Source organism: Vitis vinifera, chromosome 8, assembly GCF_030704535.1.
Source record: "Vitis vinifera cultivar Pinot Noir 40024 chromosome 8, ASM3070453v1".
Taxonomy (NCBI): domain Eukaryota; kingdom Viridiplantae; phylum Streptophyta; class Magnoliopsida; order Vitales; family Vitaceae; genus Vitis; species Vitis vinifera.
Genome location: NC_081812.1, coordinates 2,996,449 through 3,023,065, shown reverse-complemented (window position 1 = coordinate 3,023,065; position 26,617 = coordinate 2,996,449). Strand labels below are relative to the sequence as shown.

The 26,617-nt window shown below is 36.7% G+C and overlaps 2 protein-coding genes across 3 annotated transcripts in view; one reads left to right on the top strand and one right to left on the bottom strand.

Annotated features, from left to right (window-relative positions):
* The first annotated feature begins 185 nt into the window (after positions 1-185).
* On the top strand, positions 186-13,303 carry LOC100242796 (uncharacterized). Of its 2 annotated transcripts, none has more exons than XM_010654901.3 (4): positions 186-378; positions 994-1,228; positions 1,332-1,384; positions 12,932-13,303. In XM_010654901.3, exons 1-4 carry the CDS (start codon positions 304-306, stop codon positions 13,106-13,108), a joined length of 540 nt encoding a protein of 179 aa, XP_010653203.1. In that variant the 5' UTR covers positions 186-303; the 3' UTR covers positions 13,109-13,303. The 2 variants fall into 2 exon arrangements, with proteins under 2 accessions (XP_010653203.1, XP_002263534.2); XM_002263498.4 differs by having other exon boundaries at positions 188-378; positions 1,335-1,384.
* Positions 13,304-14,326: 1,023 nt separating this feature from the next.
* Positions 14,327-26,617, bottom strand: part of LOC100247941 (probable acyl-activating enzyme 16, chloroplastic) — a 62,371-nt gene continuing 50,080 nt past the window's right edge. The window contains exons 10-18 of the mRNA XM_010654897.3: positions 25,308-25,466; positions 23,852-23,905; positions 23,688-23,768; positions 21,500-21,637; positions 19,360-19,519; positions 18,090-18,169; positions 17,852-17,997; positions 14,816-14,873; positions 14,327-14,737 (exon numbers count right to left, since the gene is read on the bottom strand). Of these exons, the coding sequence (XP_010653199.1) occupies positions 14,645-14,737; positions 14,816-14,873; positions 17,852-17,997; positions 18,090-18,169; positions 19,360-19,519; positions 21,500-21,637; positions 23,688-23,768; positions 23,852-23,905; positions 25,308-25,466 (969 nt within the window). The 3' untranslated portion in view covers positions 14,327-14,644. The remainder of the gene's footprint in view (positions 14,738-14,815; positions 14,874-17,851; positions 17,998-18,089; positions 18,170-19,359; positions 19,520-21,499; positions 21,638-23,687; positions 23,769-23,851; positions 23,906-25,307; positions 25,467-26,617) is intronic.

Genomic DNA, 26,617 nt, shown 5'->3' with positions numbered 1-26,617 from the left:
AATTTTTTTAAAATTATTTTCCATAAAACACATTTTGACATAAAATTGTGTTTGAAAAGATGGAAATAGTGTATTTTTTGAGAATATATTTTAATTATTTAAATATGAAAAATAATTAAAAATAAAAATATTATAAAAAAATTTATTAAAAAAAAAATGTGAAAAGGCAGAAAATGCTCCAAACAGGCCCGGCATTCTCTGTTTCTGCTGAGAGTGCCTTTGAAACGAAAAAGTGTTGGGCCTGGAGGCCCATTAGCAGAAGAAAGAAGAAGAAAGGGGCATAAATCGAAACTGCAGACATACATGTCTGGCATGGCGGAAGAGGAACAACCATCAAACCCCATACCTCCTCCTCCTTCACACCAGCCTCTTCCTCCTGTAAGGAAAAACCTCTCTTTCTCTCCCTCTCTCTCTATATGTAGTGTTGTTTGGTTGCATGGATTCATATGACAACTAAATCCTACCAAAACTGGAAATTAGGGCGTGTTTGGACATCCTTCGTTGTGTTCTACTTCTCATTTTTTCTTGTTCAATGGGGGTGATTACTGGAGAATCTTGTTATATATTGCTGTTGATTTTGAGTTGGTGCAGTTTATGGGTCGGAGGGAGGGGTGGAAAGATTTGTTAGAATGATGTCTAAGAGAGATGCTTGCTACTAGTATAAAATAACTCATCCACTATCCCTTTTGATTTCCTGGAGTAGTTTCATCCTCTTCCTTAAGATAATTTTTCAACAAGAATGTGACCTTGGTTTTGTTATTTCTCAACTTGTAAAGATGCTGTACAAGACTTATTATTAAGAAAATTTTCCCCTTTAAATAAAAAAATTCATTGAAGTTTGATGGGTCGCCCAATCACACTCTTGTATGTAATTTTTCAATAAAGAGGGAAATGGGTTTGTTTCTTATCATGATTTTATTTTTTGGTGTTTTATTTTTCATTTTTTAAAACCTGAAATTGATTTAGTTTTGATTAAATTAATTGGTGCAAAAGTTTGTGGAGGTTATGTGCAAAAGTTCAGGAAGAACAAGGCGATTTGCAGCAGGTACAGAGGCAGGATTTGCAATATATTTGATCAATAAGAAGCTGGATATTGGGCTCCCACTTGCTTTACATATTGAAGCAGTCAAAGAAGGGGAGGAACCTGTTAGTTTTGGCCCAAATGCTGTTCTTGTAGATTATGGAGATGGATGGAAGTTAGAGACAGTTACTGATGTAGAATTTGCAGGTGATTGGGTTTAATCAGTTTGAAATATGTCTATTTTCAATATTTACTGATTAAGTAGAGAGTAAGTTGAATCTCAATTGCTTTCTTTTTGTTTCCTTTAAAGTAGGTGTTGGAAAAGAGAAAAGGGTTCAACCGACAAAAGTGAAAATCCCAAAGGTAACATATTTTAATACATGTTATGGTTTTAATCTGATCTTATTCTAGTTTTGTGTTTTAAGGGAATCACTAGATTACTATGGATAACATGTTGGTAGATTGCCACTGGATCCTGTTGAAAGCTTGTTGAGTTCAAAAACCATGACAGCTAAAAATTGTTGTTCTGCTTGCTGAAATTAAAAGAGGCTAAATAACCAGCAAGTATTTCCAAAAACTCGCATAATATACGTCATGAAAATACGAGGATCCTGGCAATAGAAAATGTGGACAGGGGAGTAATTGACAATGTTTCTAAATCCATAGGCTAATTAGAAAGTGAAAATCAACCTAGCAAGTTAGGAGTTCTATCATGAACATAGTGTGGAACCCGTGCCTCTTAAAACTGCCCCCACTGAAGTTGAGACAAAGTAGAGCAAAAACCCAATGTTTCTGTTTCACTCAAACCACCCCCTGAACATTAAATCCAGAAAAAAATCCTTGATTGCAGTCTTAAACCATGGGCTTCTAAGGATTTATCAAGAAGGGGGCAATTACAACCCCAGTGGCAATGATATTGGTTCCCCTGGATACTTGGAGCCTATTTCCATTTACTATTTTAGGGAAGATTAAAATAGTACTCACACAAATAGCCTCAAGAGAATAGGGAACCATAGGCTTGTAGCCACACCTTAGCTTTGGTCTGAATTTTTTAATTTATTGTATTTTATCTTTTAGTTTCAAGAAAGTCTATTCATAACCACACTATTCAAAACTAACATCAATTATATAACTTCTTGTGATTTTGCTTTTTCTATTACTGGTTGTCATATAGTGACATTAATTAAATTGGCTTTGAAACCTGGGTTAGATTATGGCAGTGAAAGTTTTCAATTTTTGGTTAATCTTTGTATCCTCCTGTTAAGTAGTCATGGATTATGAAAGGACAAATAATTTTCTAGCAAACATAACCCGTTTTGATCATATGTTTGCATGTGCCTTCAACAGCACTTAAATGCTGCCCTTTTTGTGAAACCAAAGAGCAGCACTCTTTGGTTTTTTTTTCTCTCATCAAAAGAAACTGTTTGCATGTGCCTTCAACAGCACTCAAATGCTGCCCTTTGGTTTCACTTGTTTCAGCATGTACTTTGTTATAGATTGCTGTGGTACAAAATAAGAAATAGTCTCTCCAACACATAAACGATTGGAATTTCATGTCGTCACCATCTTTGCTACCAAATACATATCTCAATTATTGTCTTCCATGAGTAGGTCTCCTTTTGAGCAAAAGCTCTATGTAAATCTGTTACTCAATTCAAAATTCTTTTATTTATTTATTTATTTATTTTTATCAGAAACAAAGAGAAATATATTAATAGAAGGAAAGATACAGGAGAAAGAAAAGAAAAAAGAAACAAAAGAAACCACTAGAAGGATGAGAGGTCCTTCCTACACAATCTGAACAACAGAAAAAACACCCAACAATAGCTAAAAACAAAGAGAAACCCCCACAAACTCAAACTCTTGAAGCGCAAACCTCTCTCCAGTTGAGTTGTAACACATTTAAAGGAACTCCTCTAAAAGCTGCAGAACAAGAAGCCCAAAGAGTGGAGTAGAACAAAATCAAATCCCATAATGTCTCTTCCGATCTCCCCTTATCCTCAAAAATCCTATTGTTTCGCTCTTGCCACACTATCCAAACCAAAGTAAGGCAAGCAACTTGCCAAAGAGTCTTGCCTCTTAAAGAGTTTCCCAAGCCTTTAAAAGCAATAACCAACATATCCTCAAAACTCCTTGGAGGGACCCAATCCAACCCAGCTAGCTTGAACAACTTGTTCTAGAGTCCAATGGTAACAGGACAATGAAGAAAAAGGTGATCAATCGACTCTCCATTTCCTTTGCAAAGAATGCACCATTGAGGACAGAGGGACTTGTAGGGTCTTCTCAATTGCAACTTATCATTGGTGTTCACCTTCCCATGAGCTACTATCCAAGCGAGGGCCTTAACCTTTGAAGGGACTTTTGAACTCCACAAAAACTTGGCCGGAAGGAACAAAATAGGATTAGAGACTTTTGACAAGGCCAAGAAAAAAAATTTCACTGAAAACAAGCCTGATGAAGACAAAGACCACGCTCTAGAATCTGCCAGAGAAGGAGAGAAACGCACTGAACTGAGGGAGGACATTAATCTCTGAAGGAGATCAATTTCTGAATCGGTAAGATTGCGACGAAAATTTAAATTCCAAGCCAATGGAAAGGAATTGCCAAGGACATTTGAAACAGTGAGGTTTTTCACAGAAATAACTCTATAAAGATCAGCAAATTGTGAGCACAAAGATTGGTTACCCTACCAAAGATCTTCCCAGAACCGAATTCTCTCCCCATTGCCCACCACTAGGCTAACAAAAGGGGAAAATTCCTGGAAAACTTGAGCAATAGCCTTCTAAGGACATCTGTGTGACCATCTAACCACCATGTTGGCGTCCCATCCATTAGGATGTGTCCCATATATACTCACTATAACCTTATGCCAAAGACCACTCCTTTCTCTAGGGAACCTCCAAAGCCATTTCCCTAAGAGAGCAGTATTTCTCAAAGAAATCTTCCCAAAACCCAAACCTCCCAACTCCTTTGGTCTGCTAACAACCTCCCATCTGACAAGATGATCTTTCTTCCCTTCCCCTGCCCCAGACCATAGAAAATTCCTTTGCATCTTCTCAATCTTTGAAGCAATTGAAGCTGGGATTTTAAAGAGGGAGAGGAAGTAACTAGGGATGTGAGACAAACAAGACTGAATTAACGTAATCCTCCCTCCCAAAGACAAATAGGCCTTTTTCCAACCATCCAATCTTCTCGAAATTCTCTCAACCACCGGGTCTTAAAAGCTTATTGTCTTTGGGTTCCCTCCCAAAGGAAGACCTAAATAAGATAAAGGCCATTCAGACACTCTACAATAAAAAACCGAGGCCAGACTAGACAATAGCTCCTGCCTAGTGTTAATACCTGAAATGGTGCTTTTCTCTAAGTTTATTTTTAAACCAGAAACTTGCCCGAAAACCAAAAGGATAATCTTGAGGTTTTGAAGATGTTCCAGAGAGACTTTAGAGAAAAAGATAGTGTCATCTGCAAACTGTAACAAAGACACTCTTGTCCTATCCCTCCCCACAGAAAAACCCTCAGTAAGCCCAATTTCCTCTGCTCTGAACAACATCCTACTTAGAACATCTGCCACTAAAGTAAAAAGGAAAGGAGAGAGAGGGTCTCCTTGTCTCAAACCTCTAGAAGCCTTAACCCAACCCTTTGCATTCCCATTAACTAGGATTGCAAAACTAGAAGAAGACAAACAACCCCTTATCCACGATCTCCATTTCTAGCTGAACCCCTTCCTTTGAAGCACATGATCTAAGAAGCCCCAATCCACATGATCATAGGCCTTCTCAAAATCGATTTTGAAAACAATTCCTTCCTTCCCTGACCTTCTTCTCTCATCCACCACTTCATTGGCTATCAACACAGCATCTAGAATGTGTCTCCCTTCAACAAAGGCTCCTTGAGAACCAGAGATTGTTTCATGAAGAACTTTGCGTAAACGCCCTGAACTAGAGATTCTTTATGCTTTTCTTGTATTTCATTGTTTATTGATTCTAAGGTTTCCTCTTACTATGAACAATTTCAGTTTGTTGTTAAGATCATACATTGTATTTGTAGTTGTTATGTTGTTAAATTACAAGAAGTTCAATTCCTTGTTTACCTTTATTCCCTTGGGTAGTCGTTCAAGAGCAAGGAAAGGCCATTGTTCCACACTAAATAGAAATCAAAACAATTTATAGCATTTGTCGAGGAACACACCTAAGCTTAGTGAACTTGTAATGGAATATGGTGGTTTTCACATGCATATGATCAATTTGGAAATGACTTATCCTATTATAATGCACACAGTCATCACATGTTGGAGGCATTTTTATCTACTTGGGAAGCCCTCTTGGGAAGGTATTGTTTGAAAAGCCTCCTCTTGTTGGAGAAAGATTATTTGCTTATGTCTTGGAAAATAAGGGATCACACACCTACGAAAAGAAAAGAAGGAAAGTTTTCTTGCATCATTTTGTGAATGATAATTTCTTGACAAAGTTGATATTTTTCCTTTAAAAGGAATGACTTGAGAAGGGGTTTCCAAGGGGCAAAATAATCTTATGAATTTTCTTTAATTTTAGAACGTTTATTATGAATGTGGAAACATCTATGATATCTCTTCTAGACACTTTTTTTTTTTTTTTTGATAGATAAAAAGAAAAATATATTAGAAAGGGCCACCAAAATAGCAGCCCAAGCTATACAAAATGTATATAGCTACCAACAACCACCACCACAATAAGCCAAAGTTACAAAATAGAAGACATGAGATATCTCTTCTTGGCACTTGGGGAATAGTTTAAAATGCCTTTTAGGGAGGAGGTGGCTCACTCGAAGGTGGTGATGGTGGCACAAGCTATGCTAGACCAAGAGATTGACGTGAGGGCCTTGAGCGTGAGCAATGTGTAATGGTGAGTTTTATTAGCACGCACGCATGGACATAATGTCATGAGTGTGGTGCAGTCCATTGATGTAAGGACATGAAATGCGACTGTGACACACAGTATAGGCTATGCATGCCTTGGATGGAAGGATCTAACAAGGTTGACACACATATACCAATAATGTAATAAACATAGGCTATGGGCTAAGAAGAGGGTTTAGCATATCAAGGCAATGTTGCATAAGCATGTAGGCCAAGAGAGAGCTTGGTACTCATGGGATGCCTAGATACACATTAATGGGTTAGATGAAACCCTTGGGCTCAATAGCATGCAATACTTGACACTAGGGAGAGTCCAAGAAATGTTTGACACTAAGACATGACATATGGAGGCATAAGGGGTTTCTTGCATAACAAGAGCATGATACTCACTAGGTTGAGATGTGCTAAACACATGACATGAGCCAAACAAATCTTTGCAAAAAATGTGCAGGTGACATAAAAGGGGTGCGACTAAGTTCCTATGAAGGTAACATAGCAAGTGACTGAGCTATTGAGCTTGGGAACAAGTGGCAAGAATAGAGGCAATCAATACATGTAGCTAGACAAGTGGCAAATGGTTGAAATCTTTGAAAGAGTCCATAAAACAGGTGGCAATGACTAAAACATTTAATTTCAAACTTGAAAGTGTCCACACGGGAGATGAGAGAGAGTTGTTTAGTTGGTCTATGTCATGTGGGTGGGGTTTGGATGCCTATAAATAGTGTGCTTTGCTAGACATTCTTTGCATGAACTCAACAAAGAATGTTATGTGAGTCTTATTCAGAAAAGCCTTAACTCTTTATCGTATATCTTTATAGAGTGATACAAGTTCCAGTGTTTCCTTGTAATTGTATGTGTTGTGTGCTTTTCTCTTGGTGCATTTTGTGTTGGTTGGAAATAGTTGACTTAGAGGGCTTTCAAGTGTTGCATAAACACAAAAACTTTTAAGGGGGAACTTCATATATGTGATAGTTGGTATTAGAACCTTATTCCTCTATGATGATGGCTAGTGGAAGTGCCATAGAGGCACTACAAGGTTGGGTTACTCGCATTAAGGCATTTGTTGAGGAAGGCTCTTATGATGTTGACGCCACTCTCTTTGCAACAGTTGATGGGACCTTCAACAAACATGAAGTTGAGAGGAAGTTTTTGGAGGGGCATCACAAGTTTGTTGAGGAAAGGGTTGCTAGGCTTGTGGTAGATGTCAAGGCTATGATGGAGGAGTTCAAAACAATTTAGTTGGGGATTGTCAAGTATGACTTCGCTTGAAGGTGGTTGACTAAGTTTACTATGCCTCTCTAATCCCTTAAGTTGGTACGTCTTTGACATGTCGTTAATCTCTTATGCTTGGTTATTCACTACTTTCATCTTGTTGTTGCCCCTACTTATCTTCAAACCTAGCCTAGTTGCCTCTTTAATGACAGCAAAATTGTGGGGTGTCCCATTGTCAACCATGGCCACAAGTTTTTGACAATCACCAACAATTCGACATGCACCAGCCCCTTATGAGCCATTGGTTTAGCCTAAATGGTGTGTAGGAGTTATAGAGGGATTCACCCAACTTGGTGCCTTTGGTTCATTGTCAACCCTCTTTGTTTGCAAAAGCAATGAAAGCATTTAGTTTCTCCTTGTGACAATCCTTGGCCTAATGTGAACCATTGCAGATGAAGCATCTTGAGACGTTCTTCACTTGCACCTTTGTGGACTTCTCCACCACTTTGGCTCGAGACTCGTCTATTTTTTTGCCTTTATTTCCCCTATTCTTATTAGAACATTTAGATTCTTCCTTTCGCTTTTGTTGCTGCTGCCCCTTTTCCTTGTGACTCAAGGAAGAAGAGGTGCTTAGTTTGTAATCAATAAGACAACTTGCTGCTGCCGCCATGGCTGCAAGCATATCCCTTACTCCTTAGGGCCTCGACCTAGTCTAAGTCCATCCTTGCAGGCTAGACATGAAGTTGAACAACTTTTCCACCTCTTACATATCTTTGATTTCAAAGATTAGAGAATTGGACTCCTTGACATAGTCTTCGATAGATATGATCTTCTTGAGTTTCTTTAGAGACTCTTTGGCCATCCAAGCCGTGTTTGTTGGAAGTGATTGATCCTTTAGTTCTCTCTTTAGGGTCTCTCATGTCGTGATTTGGGGCATTCCCTATTTAGCATCATCATCACTTGTTCTAGCGTGCCATCATAGCTTTGCATCTCTCAACAGGTACTTTATGGTGATAGTAACTTGCTCATTTTGGGGCATACTAATAGTAATGAAGTATTGTTCCATAACCCATAAGAAGTTCTGCAAGTCCTTCACGATACATACCTTGCTAAAGGGCTTGAAGTGGAGGCCTAGAAGCTTTGTTGAGGCTACTTCTATAACACTTGATCTGCCTTGGATGATAGCTGGTTTCAGCAATGTGACCTCTTAAAGCAACTGTATCTTAGCTTTGAACTCTTCCATTGTAGCCTTGACACCAACCATGAGCTTAGCAACACTTGCCTTAACAAACTTATCATGCCCCTCCAATAACTTCCTCTAAACTTCAAGTTCATTGAAGTCCTCATCCACTCTACAGAGAGATTGATGTTAGCATAATTAAAGCCTTCACCAACATAAGCCTCAATGTAAGTAACCCATTGTTGTAGTGTCTTTATGATAGTTCCACCAACCATTGTGGTAGAGGAATGAGACTTTAATACCAACTATCATAAGTATAAAGTTTTCCCTTCAAAGTTTCTGTGTTTGTGCGATGTTTAGAAGCCCTCTAAGCCAACCTTTTCCAACTAATACAAGATGCATCAAGAGAAAAGTACATAGCACAAACGATTGTAAGGAAACATCCCAACTTGTATTACTCTATAGAGATTACAAGAAACAGTCAATACTTCTTTGAATAAGATTCCCACAACACTCTTTGATGAGTTTTAGCAACGAATGCTTGGCGAATCACACTATTTATAGGCATCCAAATACTATAGATGTGATAGAGACCATTCAACCAACTCTCTTTCATCTAGGAAGTGGATTCTTTCAAATTTGAAATCAAATGCTTCAACCATTGCTACCTGTCTTGTGGACTCTTTCAAAGGCATCGAACATTTGCCATGCATAAGCACCTCTAATCTTCCACTTGTTCCAAAGAGAAACATCTCAATCGCCATCCCATCTTCATAGGTTCATAGGGACTTAGTCGTACTCCTTTCATGCTATTTGCTCCTTTGTTGTAGAGATTTTCTTGGCATGTGCCATGTATCTAGCCCATTTTAGCCCACTAGGTGTCATGCTCTTGTTGTGTCAATAGGTCCTTGCTTGGGCTTTTCCCAATGCCAAGGTGCCACACCCTTGTGCCTCCATATGTCATGCCTTGTCAGCCCTTGCTTTGGCTCTCTCTAATGCTAACTGTTGCATGTTGTTGATCTAGGAGTGTCATCCAACCCATTGTTGTGTGTATAAACAGCCCTCTCTTGGTCCACATGCTTGTGCAACATTTGCTTTGGTGTGCTAAGCCCTCTTTTTATTAGCCTATGTTCGTTGCATTGTTGGTCCATGTGTGCCAACCTTGCTAGATCCTTCCACCCGAGGCATGATTAGCTCATACCATGTGTCATGGCTATGTCTCATGTCATATTGCTCATGGGTTCACCAAATGAATGGCATTGCACCCATGTGTGCTTGCTAGCAAGGCACACTATCACACCTTTCTCATGTTCGAGGCCCTCATGTTTCCTGCTCTTGGTATGGTATATCCCGCGCCACCATCATCAAGTGAGCCAATCCATTCCTAAAATGCCAAAAGGAGATATCATAGGTGTTTCCTCAGGTATCATGAATTTTCTAAAGTTAAAGAAAACCCAGAAAATTATTTTTCTACTTGGAAACCCTTCTCAAGGCATCTCCTTTAAGGAAAATTAGCTTCCATAAATCCCGCATTTAAATTTTTGTCAAGTACCAGGCCATTGCCTTGAACTCATGACATCACTCCCTGACATGATCCTTAGTGTTGGTTGTGACCATGTCTCACCCATGGCATGTTGCTCCACATGTCATAGGCACTCATGGGTGCAAGGTGCCACCACATAAGGCCTTGATGTCATGTCAACCATGTCAAGTGCTAACAAACCACACCCCACTAAAAGGAGGCCTTTAGAGTTTCAAGTGGGTTAGAGTCTTGCTGAAATTTTTGCTGCAAATTTGGAAGAAGATCAGCAAAAAAACGAGTACAAGGGGCTTGATCCTTAAATATGATGGTCCCTTTGAAGTAATGAAGAAAATTGGTGCAGTGGCAAATAGGTGGAAGCTCCTGAATTGACTGAGAATTCATCTTCTGTTTCATGTGAGCACGCCGCCTGATTATTTGAAAGCAGTTTAGGCAAGACATTTATAGGATCTTAGATCATCAAATCATGTGGGGAAGCAAGAAAAATAGAAGGGCTGATTTCTTGTAATAATAAAAATGGAACCAAAATTCTTTTAGTTTCTAATTTGATATGAAGAACGTGGGGAGCAAGTGTAATTTTATTACAAACATGTGTTGGATTGACGATCTAATAAGAAATTTATGTAAAATTGTTTTTTGAGAACACTTCAATTGCAGATCAGTATCTGCATCATATGATGCATATGGTATTTCACACTTCAAGTGTAGACTTATCATTGGCAGTGCACCATTCATTCTGAGCTGCACCAAACCTAATTTTGCTCACGTGGTTGGGAAATTCAGTTTTGAAACTCAAAGAACTAGATGACTACCATATACAAAGCACTTAATTACTTGAGAGGCACCAGTGATTCTAAACCAGAGTTTAGTTCATTTTCTTGTACACAAGGAGGAGTACGATGTTATGAACTGGATCTCTGCTTAGATGAAATGAAACAGATTTGAGTGGTTTTGAGTTCATTCTTGCTGGGGCTGCAGTATCTTTTAGAAATCTTCCAAGCAAATGTATGCACCTTGGTCTAGGATGGAATTGGACTTTATTGCATTGGAGAAGGAATATTCCGAGGGTAAGCAGCTCAGAAACCTCACAGATTTCCATAACTAGAGCTAAAATAAAACTAAATTTAGACATAAACATACACCAGAATCATAACATTTTGAATCAATAATTTCAGATGGAGGCAATTTTCCTTGATTTTGGGAGCTCAAAGATGACTTTGGTGGATGCTTTGAAAAAAAGAAATGAGGAGAATGGTAGTAAGGATGCGGTTGGAGAAGATTCAGAGGGACTTCCTGTGGGGGGGAGGTGCTCTTGATCAGAGGCCTCATCTGGTTAGGTGGAATTTGGTTTGCTTGGAAAGGAAGAAAGGTGGTTTGGGGGTAAGACACTTAGCGTTGATGAATAAAGCTCTCTTAGGTAAGTGGAATTGGCGTTTTGCCATTGAAAGAGAGGTGCTGTGGAAGAAAGTGATCAGTCACAAATATGGTGTAGAGGAGGGGGGTTGGTGTACTCGGGCCGAAAGAGGGAGGCATGGTGTAGGGCTTTGGAAAGCTATTAGAAAGGAGTGGTTGGGTATGTATAGCAGTTTAGCCTTCCGTGTGGGCAATGGTCGGAGAGTGAGATTCTGGAAGGATAAGTGGTGTGGAGATGAGCCTCTCTACGAATCCTTCCCCTCTCTTTTTGCCATTTCTCAGGCTAAAGACGCGTGGGTATCGGATGTGTGGAACCCAGATGGTGTAGGGGATGGTTGGACCCCTTTGTTCTCAAGGGCGCTTAATGATTGGGAAATTGAGATGATGGAACAGTTTATGCTTAAAATCCAAGCTTTTAGGGTGCAAAGGGAGAACGAGGATAAGATGGTGTGGACAACATCTAAAAGTGGTGTTTTCTCAGTCAAGTCGCTCTACTCTATTTTGGAGCCTGGTGGTTCAGCTATGTTCCCTTATATTGGTATTTGGAAAGCGAGTGTGCCGCCAAAGGTAGCTTTTTTCGCGTGGGAAGCATCTTGGGGCAAAATCTTAACTCTAGACCAACTTCAGAGGAGGGGTTATTCTTTGGCAAATAGGTGTTTTCTTTGTCTTGCTGAAGCAGAAACGGTGGATCATCTTTTACTCCATTGTGTTATGACGAGGACATTGTGGAATCTTCTTTTTTCTCTCTTTGGTGTGGAGTGGGTTCTCTCTGGTACAGTTAAGGAAACTCTCCTGGGGTGGCATGGAGCGTTTGTGGGGAAAATCCGTAAAAAGGCGTGGCAAATGGCCCCCTTATGTATATTTTGGTCAGTTTGGAAGGAAAGAAATTCGTTGGCTTTTGGGAACGAGGTGTTGTCAATCCAAAGGTTGAAACATTCTTTTGTATGTAATTTGTGGTCATGGGTGAGGATGTTTATAGTTTTGAGCCTGCGGTCTCTGGTTAGCTTTATTGAGTGGCTCGGTTTTTGTTATAGGTAGGGGTTTTGGCTCGCTTCCTTGGTTTAGATTCGAGGGGCTGCTTTTGTATACCCTTTGTATACCTAGAGGACACTAGTTTGGTGTTTCCTCTTTCATTTTAATATACTTCTCTTTACTTATAAAAAAAAAACAAGGGAAATGAACCCATGCCCTTAAGAAAACTGAACATGATGATTATTTTAACAGAAATTGAGAAGAAGGTTGAGAATTTACACCTGACGAATTTCATATCTCTCATGAAGTGGTGTGTCTGGCTGCAATAGTTCTCACCTATATGGATATGGAAGTGGGTTCACTTGCCATGAGAATTTAGTTAGGTTTTCTAGAGCCGTCATGAGAATTTCATATCTATGCATGTTGCATGGTCTATTCATGTGAACCTGTCTTGTACAACACAGATCCCATATGACAATGAGTAGTTAATTTTTCACCATGTTTTTTGTAGGTCATGACTTGCTAACCCTAACCATAGATTTAGTTCAAAGTCACCAGTTCCAATGAATTGAGTTCTTATGTTTCTGCAGATACTCTGGTTAATATGTGGGAGATTATTGGATTTATAGTTCTGGCCCTTGTGGGCATTTGTTTGATTGGGATCATTTGTGATTCTATGCTTTGTTGTTAACTTTGCAGAGCTTAGGTGGGTCACATCCATCGGAAAGTGCAGTGTCATCACAGCCGGTAATCAGTTTTGTGTACATTGGAAAGATATTTATAGCAATCATTTTCATATTTGCACTTGGTGCAGTTTTCACTTTGGCTCTTGAGAATCTTCCAAGGCTAATTTTGTTTATCAACTCATCCATGTAATCTTTGTAATGTCCACTCCTTGAAAAATTATTTGTTTCAAATGTGTAGAACAAAACTGTAGAGGAAGGGCATTTCCTCATATATTAAACTAGGAAAGGAAAATAGATCCTATAAAACATACACACACATATACACATGCATATATGTGTATATATATGTTCATTCTTTCTACTTATTACATTTCCTTTTTTTTTTTTCTTCAAGATTTAGTTTATGTATGTGTAAGGGAAAAAACACAGGAGTGATTATTTTTAAAATCATTTTTAATGGAAGCATTGTTAATAAAAATGTTATGAATAAAAGCACCTTAATAAGAATTTCTTTTTCTTTTTTTTCTTTTTTTTTTGGGTGATAACTAAGAAACCTTCCATAACCAAGCTCAACACTCAATGGGGACCCAAACCTTGAGGTATTGACCGTCCGTAACAACCATCATCAGATAAATTTAGGGTATCACCAATGGTAGGATTCAAAACCTAGGACTATGTGCCACTTATTGAGACCACATTTCCTAGTGTTTGCCTTAACCAATTGGGCTACTTGGTGGATACCTTAATAAAAATCATTTTCAAATGGGTTCTTGGTAGGTAATAATAAATTGACACTTTTTTTAGCTTATTTTGTAACCCCATTAAAGATGCAAATGAAAAATTCAATAATGCAGCAGGTTTACGATCAAATTACATTGTTATTTTGGTCTTATTTTCCTATTGTTCCTTTAAGAAAGACAAGGGTTAACCATTGACATGAAATGTGTGTAGTATTTCCCCTATGGGGTGTGGATTTTAGGTAGAAGGTCGTGTTTGCCTTGCAGCCAAAAGCACCATAACTCTCCATGTTGAAGGAAAAATTGCTCAGCCGTTTTCAAAATGATCTAGCAGGAACAAGTTCAGTCCATAACATATTCTTAGCATGATATTTTCTTCATTGCTAAACCACCCAGCGGTTTAAGCTAACCAGGTTCACCAATATAGTGAATTTCTAAAATAATTTTTAGTTAATTGACCAATTTATTTTATAAGAGTGAAAATTTTATATTAGCAATATTTGAACATAACATAAGACTTACCAGCTTGAATTAATAAAGTGTGCATATTTTCATATTTTTATAAGTTCTATATTTCATTATTGATTAGTTAATCAAATGTTTGTAAATATTACCAAAATAAACAAAAAAAGAGAGGGATTTCTTCTATCATACTTTCACTCGATGCCAAATTATATAAAGGAAATTAAATTTAATTGGAAAATGGGGCATTATTTGGCCGAGGGCTCTTTTGAATTTCTACAGAAGTCATTGTTACTTGGCCTTGCCCTGTGCCTCTTTGATGCATCCCATTATTCTGATTCCAATGCTACATAGAAGAAGAGTGTTTGGCCAAGAGCTCTAGTGATACTGAATTTTTACAGAAAGTCATTGTTACATTCAAGACAAATTTATTTACCTTTTTGTTTGTTTATTTAAGCAAATTGGCCTTGGCCTGTGCCTCTTTGATGCATCCCATTATTCTGATTCCAATGCTACATAGAAGAGTCTTAGTTGTAGAGATGGGCTATTTGCTCCTGGTATAGAGCTGCTACTCTGTCCCTTCGGATTTTCATGGTTGGAGTCATCAACCCACTGTCGATCTGCAAAAGCCAAAAGGGTCCTTATATATTAAGCAAATTTTCATACAATCTAAGACAATTCAGCTTTAGATAGTTTACCGTAAAAGGCTCATCAACGACTAGGATAGGCCCTATTTGAAAAGAGAATCCCTCAGTCCTGCATGACACAATCTAGTAAAATATTTTCTTTTGCCACATAAAACTGAGCACAAATGTTACTCAACAGATTTAATCTTCCATCTTTCTGTGTTAAAATAAAATTGAAATAGAAATTTTAAAATCAATACAATTAGGATGCATGATAATGCATGAACAGAGGTAGAGATAATTAAAATCAACCAGTGAGAAGCCCAACATGAGAAGGTCAAAACTAAAAAATATTGGGAAAAAATATCTGTTAACTTCTGAAACATAAGAATCGTACAAAAGAAAACCATTATCCTTCATGTCTAATGATTGCCAAACTGCTCTGAAATTGTTCTACAGATATTCTTATCATTGGCTTTTCTTCAGAAAGTAATCCATTATGAAAAATTATCATGTTTTCTAATTGCAAGGAAGGCAATGTAAAAGGGTATTTTGGTTGCTTCTAGTCACAGTTTCTTTGAGTTCAGGCTTTTTTATTCTTGACAGAATGTTGAAAAAGCTCACGAGATCAGAAATTAAAAACAAACCATCTAAATGATGTGTTTATCATGCAGGGCTTAAGAAAGAGACTTCAGCCATGCCTCCCAACTTTGTGACCAAGAAGCCTGAAATTACTTGTGCAACTCTCTTTTAGTTTCACAAGGATGAGCATGGTTGATGCTTCATATAGCAGCAAGGGATTACACAAAAAGCTAATTATTAGATAGGTTTCATTAGCATGAGGAAAAATAATCACACTGTCCAGTATCAGATCTGATGGGAAAAGGGAAATTTCGTTTCAATAAAAGGGATTGTTTCTGAAACTCATGTTAGAGGAAATTTTAGGAGTCTTGAGGACCCAAAAAGCTTTAACTAATAAGTGGATACTACAAAAGAAAAGGTTTGACATGAGCCATTAAAATTCAGATCCTTTTTGATTTCATCCCAAGTTTTATCAGGGATTCATGTCCTGATGCTAGGACCTATAACAGTGAAGACATTTATGAGTTTCATCAGACCTGTGATCCTGTTTATGTGATCCAGTTCAACCAGCTGTTCACTCCATAGACAAACAACATCATCACCTATCATGTTTTAGAGGAATAAAATCAGGCTTGAATATCAAAGGGGTAAATTCTCTTTTTAATATTTTCTAGGAATTGGAAATCTATTATCTTCAAATCTAAGCAGATGGAACTTCAACAGCCTCGAGTTTTCAACAAATCCAATCCCACCCTAAGCTTATTTTGTAGGGAATGGATCAGCTAAGTTAATCAGCTTGTCTAACACTTAAAAAACTTCACATCATATGCAGCTTTTCCTCACATGTTGGTTCAAGAAATTGAGAAATTAAAGAATAGAGAGGTACAAAGTAAAACTATGATTTCATCATGTTAAACTACCAATTTCCTTAAAAAGTTAAACTACTTCTCATCTAAGCTTAAACTCATACATAAGGGGCCCATGATGCTTATCAAGCTGGCTAATACTTGACACCTGGTTGGTGAAACCTGGTTTGACATCAGCCCACTAATCATGGGTATTTTCACAGAAGGGAACATAATTCACAATAAAGCTTATGTAGTGAGGATCTCATTGTTGTCCTCATTGCCCATATCTACACCCAGTTCTGTCCCTTCCAGTTCAGCACCTTTGCCAAGCCCTCAAAATGTCACTCTTCCAGGTCCAGCCGATCCTATTGTGCCTGAACATAGTTGCTCTAATGAGTTTTTGAATGCATGGAATGAAGAAATCCACACTATTTAAGGCATGATCAACCACCAGAACTGAGCACCATTCTTGAACAACATCCTATCTCAAGCCCAATTCCCTCACAAGACTCGGGTAGTCTGATCCAATCTTAGAATTTAGACCTTCCTATTGCTTTAAGAAAAGTAAAGCAAACTTGTACATCTCATCCTATCTTGAAATACATGTGCTATGTAATCTCTTGCCCTCCAATCATGCCTTTGTCACTATTGCAAGATCAAAGAAGGGCATCTTGACATCTCAGAGGAGGTATACCCTTGACGCAAGGAAACTGGTTTCCTTGGAAGTAAAACCAACATATACTCCAATCAAGGCAAATCATAAGATTGGGTAGGTGCAAGAAGAGGTTACTGTTGACAAGGGAAGATGCCAAAGGCTGGTCGGATGTCTAATCTACCTGTCACACACAACACCTGACATTGCCTACGCTATTAGTGTGTAAGCCAATTCATGCATGAACCATATGAAGAACACCTGGAAGATGTCCATTGAATTCTCATATATCTCAAGGGTGCACCCAGGAAGGGATTATTCTTTTGAAGAAATGACTAGAGGATTATTGAATCCTTTACATATGCTTAAGTAATAGAAGATCAACATCGGGTTATTGCACATTTGTGTTGGCTAGCTGGTAACTTGGAGGTATAAGAAGCAATCTGTTGTTACAAAGTAGTGCCAAGGCAAAGTTTAGATCTTTAGCATAAGGTATATGTTAACTCATGTGGTTGCAAGGGTTGATGAACAAATTGAAACTACAAAGTGAGAATCCCATGCTATTAAATTGTGACAAGTCAACAATTAGCATTGTTGACAATCCAACTCATTATGATAGAAAAAAGCACATTGAAGTTGATCAATATTTTATCAGGGAGAAGTGGGAAGAAGGGTTAATTTGCATGCCATACATAGCATCCAATCGACAACTAGCAAATTTTCTCACAAAGGGACTTCCTCAGGTGAACTTTGAAGGCTTGATCACCAAGCTGGGCATGATTACATCCACAAACCAACTTGAGGGGGAGTGGTGAAAGATACGAATCTCTAATGGAGATTGGATCAACCTTTTTATGAATTAGTTAGGAGTTTATTTTTGTAATTAAAAGCACAATCAATTATTTGCACAGGATTTGTTAGATAGTTTCCTATTTCTTTCTACTTTCCTTATTTTGTAGGTTTCATACCGGTTTCTTCAAGTATTATTTAAAATCAATCCCAAAGCTCATGAGACAGAATTCTTACCAAGTTCTTATTTCTTCATGTAACAGGCCTGTAATTTTTTCCTTACTAAGTTCGGAGGTATTGGCATTTAAAATTGACAATCTTTTTGCTGCTGCTAAAACCTCTTCTTTGTTTGGAACAATTATAGCTCCAAGACGTCGTTGATCCTGTGTGGGGTGGAAGAAAAGAAAATGAGTACATCCACACAAATAAATAAAGGAATTGCAAAACCATAGGAAAGAAAGATGTTTAAATTCACCTGGCCAATAACAACAATTTGTTGAATTAGAGTACTCCTCATGGCAGCTTCTTCCAGCTCTGTAGGTTCAACATTTTCACCTATTCTTTTTTCCAAATATGTTAAAGAACTTCTTGCCAAGTGACAATTTTTAGCAGTGAAAGAAAGTATAAAACCTTTACAATCTCAAACTGAAGTAACTGCACATATTAGACAAATATGCAAATTTTATTCTACAGAAATTGCTTCTTGAGGTTTGGCTTAAATGGGAAGTGATTTGAGTGGGGATGCAGAGATCCAGGTTTGATTCCATTTACCTAACAGAGTTACGAAGGAAAAAGGCAATAAGGAAAGGGGAGACTTTTATTGTTCTAATGGGGGGTGATGATGGCAGCACCCTTGCCGGTGTTGGTGGCTTCCATTGGTGAATGATTGTGTTAGTTTTTGTAATGCATTGTAACACTCTATTACTAGAAGACAGATTTGGGACATAATGACTGGGATTCAAATCATTTAGGCAAACATTCTCCTCATTCAACATGGAAAGCAATTTCTGGTTTACCAGGATTGCTTGTATATTTGTCATTGGCAGCAATTCTAATCCTTCTTCCATCTCTTTAGAATCATGAGATAGAGGATGGTGCTATTTTGACCTTTGCCTTTTCTCTACTGCATCCCATTCTTGGCCCCATTTCCCCCTCCCTTTTTTTTTTTTGTAGATATAGAAAAAGGTTTTCATCCTCTCAGCATATGTCAATTAATGTGACTATGGATATGTGGGAAGAAAGATGAGAGTATTTATGGCAATTAAACTATGAAAACCTTGAATTGAAAATTATTGTTAGTTTGAATTTTGATTACTTTTAGAGTGCATGATTATGATCCCAAATCCTGCAAGCTTAAGCTTTTAGGAAAATTGGTGGCTTAACATTGTATTGGAGCCTGGTTTAGTGGGAGGTCAAGTGTTCGAATCTCACGACTACATGTTTATTTACCCAATTTATTACGCCCATGTGTAAGCACAAAAATGAAGGCTACATGTGACGGAGAGTTTTAGAGTGCATGATATACATTATGATTCCAAATCCTACAAGCTTAAGCTTTTAGGAAAATTGGTGGTTTAACAATTACACTATTGTGTCCAGAGGGATGCATAAAAGAAAAAATAGAATCAATGTTAAAACTGAAAAAGAAAGACAGCTCCTGAGTTGTTTGCACAAAACATTACTGGTACTAGCATCATGCAAAAAACGAGTACAACATGTTACATCAAATTAAGCTTCTGGTATACCTGTTGAAAGAACTATAGTATCCTTAGCACGTCCTTCAAGAACAATAACACCTCCACAGTGACGACTTCGTCCTACTGAGTGGTGAGGTGCAATCCAACCAATATCACCCGTGTTTAGCCAACCATCCTCATCTAAGACTTTTTTTGTAGCCAATTCATTCTAATACAAAATTAACACAAGATTTACTATGAAAAGTTACCATGTCGAGAAAGCTACAAAACTTGATGCCATCATGCTTCCAGGTTTTTACACAAAAAACTGTCAGGCAGTCATAATGTAATTCAAGATCAAAATCTTCATAAGTTACATGTGATATGTTTAATGGATCCTTAAGTTAAAAATGATGTTCTAATCAAATTGAAAATGCCATTTCATGTTGCAATGTCTTGCATGCATTAACAAACAACATTTTTTTTTTATATCATAATAAATTACAGTGATAAATGTAATACCATTTGTTTATTGTTCATAAGGATTGGCTTGTAACACTATAACCCAGTCAAGCCGGGCTCAAGCCTTAGCCAGAAGGAGAGTAGGGTTGAGCCAGGTTCTTGAATCCAGGGCCAAATCTGTGTTGCTGCAACCTGAAGCTTGGCTTGAGTCCATGTGTTCAATAATTATAAGTTGAACTCTTTGCTAAATTTCGTAAGTTTGATCAATTATAAAGCCTGAATCCTGGAAAAGTCCAAGTCTTCAGCATAGGCCAGAAGCCTCTTTGGGGCCCAGAGCTGGGACTGGAACCAACCCTAAGTTTTTGGGCTGGCCCAAGCTTGGTCCAAAAACTCAAGCAGGCCCTCCTTTCTCAGGTGCAAGCTCAGTCCAGGCCAGTGTGGCTATGCTTGTTTGACACCCCTTTGTACACAGATACATGTGTATCCAAGTGTTCAAAGAGAAACAAAAAGCTAGAAATGAATGTCTTTTTGAAGATGAGTCAGAAACTAAGGATAAGATGACACAAATTCATCTCATATCACAGTCCCAAATGCAATTCAATGGTTAGAATCATTAGCACTAGGTAAAGCACTAGTAAAATTTGATCAAAATTTTTGAAATGGTCTACAAATCATAAAGGCCTCTGATACCGCCAGAGTTGGCCCATCCAATGGGATCGGTATTTCTATGGTTGATAGTGTTGGCTGAAAAACTTGACAGCCTTAGATGAAGATTCAGTTTGTTCTCACCAACTTGTCCAGTCAATTTTGATAATTTTGAGATGGCTTTAGCTACTTGAAAGTTTGTAGAGGTAAAAAGGGAAAGAATCAGTGTCTGGGAAATCCTTGCTTTTCCAACTAATATTGAAAGTGTGGTGGGATCTCATTGATGTAGCTTCAACAATGGTAAGTGCCAAATATGTAGATTGCATACTATGTGACAAAGCAATTTTGAACTAGATATTAATTTCAAGAATCAAGGCCCGAATATATTGCACTATTTTCAGAAAGCATAAATTTTTCTAAACATTTCTTCATTTACCTAGGATCCCTGGAATACATTGCATGCTACAAATTGTAACATAATCATGATTTCAATAGTAAGCAAATACATAGTTCTCTGAGGCACACTTGGGAAGGTCATCACTTTGATGGAGAACAGTACTGAAGCCCTGGTGCAGATGAGCTCCTGACTCTCATTTCCAAGACAATGAGCCAATGAAACATCCTAATGTGCACTGAATATAATAGCCCTCCTAATTTGTTCAACCTTCTGGACTCTAATTCATGAAAAAAACACAACTCCTAAAAAGAAATTTTGCCTAGGGTAGAGAGAGTCCGACATCAAATAATAGATAAGATTCTAAATTTGAAACTCTATAAACAGTGCCTGCACTATGTGCTTTAAAAAGATTCTCCCAATGATAAACCATGTCAATAAAATTTGATAATTAAGAACACATAGATATATTATTAGCATACCAAAATATAGGCAAACTGCATGTGACTGCCTATTGTACTTTGCACTCATAGAACTTGCAACTGAATATAGAAATACCAAGTAATTGTAAACTTTCTATGAGCATAAAGTTATAACAGTTTGAATAAATTCAATGAAGTTAAGCATTTCCTTGTAAATATTTAGAGATTTGCACTTCTAGTTTTAGAGATTTGCAATTCTAGTTGCAATTAAAAGAAAATAAGTTACCTTGTAGTAGCCTTTCATGACATGTGGCCCCTTTACTTTTACAATGCCCTTTGAACCAGGTGGCAGAAGTTCATCAGTTTCAGAATCTACAATTTTGATTTCTGTATGTCGAATTGGATGCCCAACTGAGCCAAGAACCTTCAAAAGTTAAATCTGTAATATTGTCATGTGATATAACCCCATTTGGAAAGAGATATGACTAAACCCAAATGGCAAATGAATGAAACCATACAGGAACATTGTGTGTATCAGGTGGTAAATGAATGAAACCATACAGGAACATTGCGTATATCAGGTCAAAAACATAGTGGATGATTGAGAAAGTGTAAGTATTTCTTCAACAAATATTGAGGTCTTCTTGTGTGAGTGAAGTATGTGTTATATAGATGACTTGTACCTTAAGTTTGAGGATTGCTAATGAATTAGGATAGAAAAGGAGAGAGAGTGGAAAGAGAATGAGTGGAGCCAAACAACTGTAATGGCTGAAGACAAGATTTATCATATTACTATATTTTGTGAAATTACACTAAATCCCCAACACTTGTAATTAGTGCAGTAAGACCCAATGGTTTATAGCAATCCTCAGGCCTTGTTACAAGTTTTGGATTATGCCCTAAAGCTCTAGTGAATACCTCTCCTAACTGACTTTCAGATTTCACATAAAGCATGATAATCTGTACTAACAATCTGTTTCCTCATCCTCAAGGACAAATCAACAATCAACAATATGGCTTGTCCTCCTATGGAACACTAGATTATAGGTAACAAGGCATAACCATAGTTGTGAAATCCTAGAACGTATCGTTTATCATTTTTCTATTTTTCTATATTGTGTATCATAAAGTTTTTTTATATAGTGAAAAATAGATAGAAAAAATATGTATATGTGTGTATATCTATTGAAAGTATGAAGGATAGAGTAATATATAACCAATTTTATGAAAGATGGTAGGATTTAAAGAGTTAAATGATATAATATTATATGAAAACATGGATGTTAAAGTTTTGACAAGTTCAAATTGACAAAATATGACTTTAATATATAGATTTATTACATAATCCATAAAAATAAACTTCTTCAATTTTTAGCTATAATTTTTAGTTCCAAATTTTAACTAGGCATGTGCACTTATTGTGTTGTTAATTGATAAATATATGTCTTTATGAGTCATATTCAAAGTTCCATAGGTCTGTCATCATTCCTTTTTCCCAAGAAAAGAAACAAGAAGAAGCTAATATATTTATATTTTATTCATTAATCAACATCATTTTCATTGTCAACATTCAAACCATTCAAATGAAAATTCTCCAATATTCATTGTAAACATAAACTTACTTGACTTTTAATATAATATTTGACAATAAGAATGTAGCTTTTCATATAAGATTATTTTATCTATTTCTCCTTTTTTATTTATTTATCAATTTTTAATCTTTTCGTATATTTTAAACAATTAATATAATAAATTATTTTAACAATTTTTTTTTTCAAAAAATTATAGAAAATAGTTAAAGATGTATGTGTCGTTGTATTGTAATATCATACATCATATATGTTTTATTGATACGCTTTAAAATAAGATACGGATTGCAATACGTATCAATTTCCATGAAAAAAATGTATCGTATCATTGTATCATATTGTGTATCATAAGTTTTTAACAACTATGAGCATAACAAACAAATCCTTGGCCAGATATCAAAATTCCAAGACAGCAAGAGACGAAATCCACACAAATCATTAAACAACAATGAACAGATCCATAGCCAGAATATTAAAATCCCTAATACAGTAAGAAACCAAATCCACACACATCATTAACAATTAAACCTAGTTTCTGTAACCCTCAGAGGCACTACCTAATCAGATCCATGTACAAAAACCACCATTGCATTTTTAGCCAACTGCTACCAATATGTCCATGTAAAATCATGTGAGAAAAATCAGAGCAAAAATAAACAAGGAAGACAAAACAGGTAATATGTAGCTCCAACATGTCAAATGAACAGTCAAGATCAGGGTGCTGATTCACAAAAAATAAAATAAAAAAAAATAAAAAAAAATTCAATATTACAGGTAATGTACCTCTAGGTACTCATGTTTCCAATATGAATTAGCAGGTACTATTGCAGTTTTAAGAGACAGAAGAACCCTATGTTTAAATTATAAATTAGATGTGTATCTTACATTACAGGTAGGTCGCCGAGCAGCAGTGACAGGAGAACACTCTGTTAAACCATATCCATTCTGAACTTTTATGTCAATTGCCTGCAGGTATATAGACACTAGTGTAAGAGATGGAAACTATAAATCCCTTGATTTTTCTATCTAAGAATGTCTAAGAGGCTTACCTCAAAAAATCTGTCAACATGAGAAGGCAAACTACCTCCTCCACTTACGCCAGCCTGCAGAATGCCAGAGAAAGCTTTGGCCTTTTTTATTCCCTTCTTGCCAATTGATAGTATAACTCATATTTTCATAATAATGAAATTTTTTCTTACAAATAGGACAGGCAAGGATGTAGATCCCCTTATGAAAATTAAAGTGCAAAAACCATATAATAAGCTCATACACATTTAAAAAAAAAAAATCAATGGATAGAAAATGATAAACCCTATGAACAAGTTTCTCAATTAAATAAACACAATGGAATGCCTTGTATTTTTCTTTTCTCCTAAAACTAATAGGATCAATGCATTGTTTCTTATCAGAGAAGCACTTTAGAGTACGTGATAGCAGAGAACAACATAACTCTCAATGCATGGTTCAGAAAAAGCAATTGGCATAACTAGAGAGTTTTCCAACTTAATAAGAATAAATCCTTTTGGAAAGAAGCTAGAAGAAAACAATATTGGGGCGTAACTATTGTTCTTTTGTTGCAGATGCATAAGTACCTATGATACCAATCCTCTAACTTCACCCATCATACCCATGTCAACATGACGCCAAAATAGGTATGGATATAGAATCCTTATAGAGCTCTTCCACTTTAGTTTAGATTTGGCTATTTGATTTTGATTGATTTAATCTTTTATTTTCAACTTCCTTAATAATATAGTGGAAAAAGAGAGTTTGCAGGCAGTATAACTTTTATAAAAATATTTAGAAATAAAAAATAAAAAATAGGAATAAAATATAAAAGAAGAAGAGTTCTTATCAAAGCTATGCCACATGGGTTTCAGTATAGGTGTTGGGTGTGGAAGTATATCTAGATGTCTGATCCTTTACATCTCGGATTTTAGGATACAAACACTTGATTGAAAAATGATCTTGGATGCTACTTAGATATGATTCATTAATAGGAAAAAGACCAATTAGAAGCAAAAAATAAACATCCTTTATGAAAAATTTCTACTTCTTTACTCTTTTATCCTTATTTTTAGGAAATAAAGAAACAAATATCCAAAGCAAAATGGAAGAATTCAACAAGGATCTCCAAACCTACACCCTTGTCATGTTGTTAAGGCATGGGTAGAAGTTGAAGACTTTGGATATCACAATATAAAATATCTTTGTTTTTTTAGGGATATTTAATTTTTTTTTTCTGTTTTTTTTCCTTTTATTATGTTGTACCCAAGTGTTGATACCTGTTATTGAGATATTTTTTAGCTGAATCCCATATCCTAAATTTTATAGATATAAAGGATCAAATACCTAGACATACTCTACACTCAATACTTGCACTCGAAACCCATGCAACATAGAGCAGTTGCATAAAGACAAACTCTAGTACTCCTGCTTACTACAAAAAGAAGTGTGAGTAACACAAATTCGACTGCATAAATAACTTTAAAGTAATAAACCTACCTTTGATATTCCTATAGCAGAATGAATTTTACTATAGACGAGCTTCTTGCCCAACATATGGACTGGCCACAAGATTGCAGCAATTATTTTTGCCCATAACCAGTCAAATATTGAAGCAATGTATGAATATTGCTTCTGACTCTTCTGTAGAAACTTCCCCTGTAAACAAATCAAAGTCAATTAAAGTAGTGAACTCATTATGGAACTATGCCTGAACATATGTGATGCACAGAACAAATAGAAAAGGTTATGTGGGAAATGCGAATCAGATGTTTAAAAATAATGTCAGAAAAACTGATTTTGATATGATTTATTGATTGCATGGAAAGATCACCTACAGAGCCACAACCTCTTGGTTTCTGTGCTTGGGCTGCTTTTATCACTTGCTTAACTAATTTTGTGATACTAACAAAATATCAAAAGACCAATAAAGAAGCACATGGTAATTATGAAATTTGTATATTAGGATATTAAAATGCTTAGGTGGGTAGCATATTGCAGTTGTGAAACTTGAAACAAAATCAAACCATTAAACAAGCAATTTCTGCTTGTGGCCTTGGATCCATGATAAAGAGTAATTAACCCTCAAATAAAGAAAAAAAAAAGAAGGATGAAGTACCATTTGCCAAGACCCATATTATTTTCTACTATTTGCTTTTCAATTTTTGTTGGCAATTCTGGGCCTTGTAAATCTGGCTTGAGTGATCGTGATCCTCTCATAAACTGCTTGCCCACCAAAGAGCTAGAGCGTCATCAAGACAACAGAAGATCTCCTTGGTGTTAGCAGGTAAGGTCTTGTGATGTATGGACGAATTTATGTTGAAAGACACTTCCAAGCATGGTTTTATAATTGTAGGTGGTCGTTAAGTAGTTTAGGATTACACAAAGTAGCAGTAGCTCTGGTTTTGAGGTGGACTAACCAATCCACATATTATGGTAATTGATTGCCTGATGAAACCAAAGCAGTACGATCCATTGACTGGTTGATCACACAAAATGATAGGTCCATTGATTGGCCTCAAGAGCGCATTCAATTGAACTGTAATTTATCTTATCATTTGGTCAGACCATCAAACCTCAATGGATATGTGATCTAATTCTCATGCATCTCTGGCTATTTCTGGATTGTTTAATGATGACCTAACCCTAGTTCGTTGAGATACCCTGCTGTTTTTGGTATATATACATGTAAGCCTTCATTGAAGGCAAAGGAAAAGCACAATTTTGAGAGCCTTTTTGTGAGCTTTTAAATCTGACTTTTGGAGAGAAAAATGCATATTGTAGAAAAGGAAAAAAAAATGTCGTATATT

Excerpts from the sequence above, each read along its gene's own strand:
- LOC100242796 (XM_010654901.3), top strand. The coding sequence starts at position 304 with ATGTCTGGCATGGCGGAAGAGGAACAACCATCAAACCCCATACCTCCT. Across the intron at positions 1,229-1,331 it reads TACTGATGTAGAATTTGCAG|TAGGTGTTGGAAAAGAGAAA; the intron begins GTGATTGGGTTT and ends TTTCCTTTAAAG. Across the intron at positions 1,385-12,931 it reads CAAAAGTGAAAATCCCAAAG|AGCTTAGGTGGGTCACATCC; the intron begins GTAACATATTTT and ends TTAACTTTGCAG.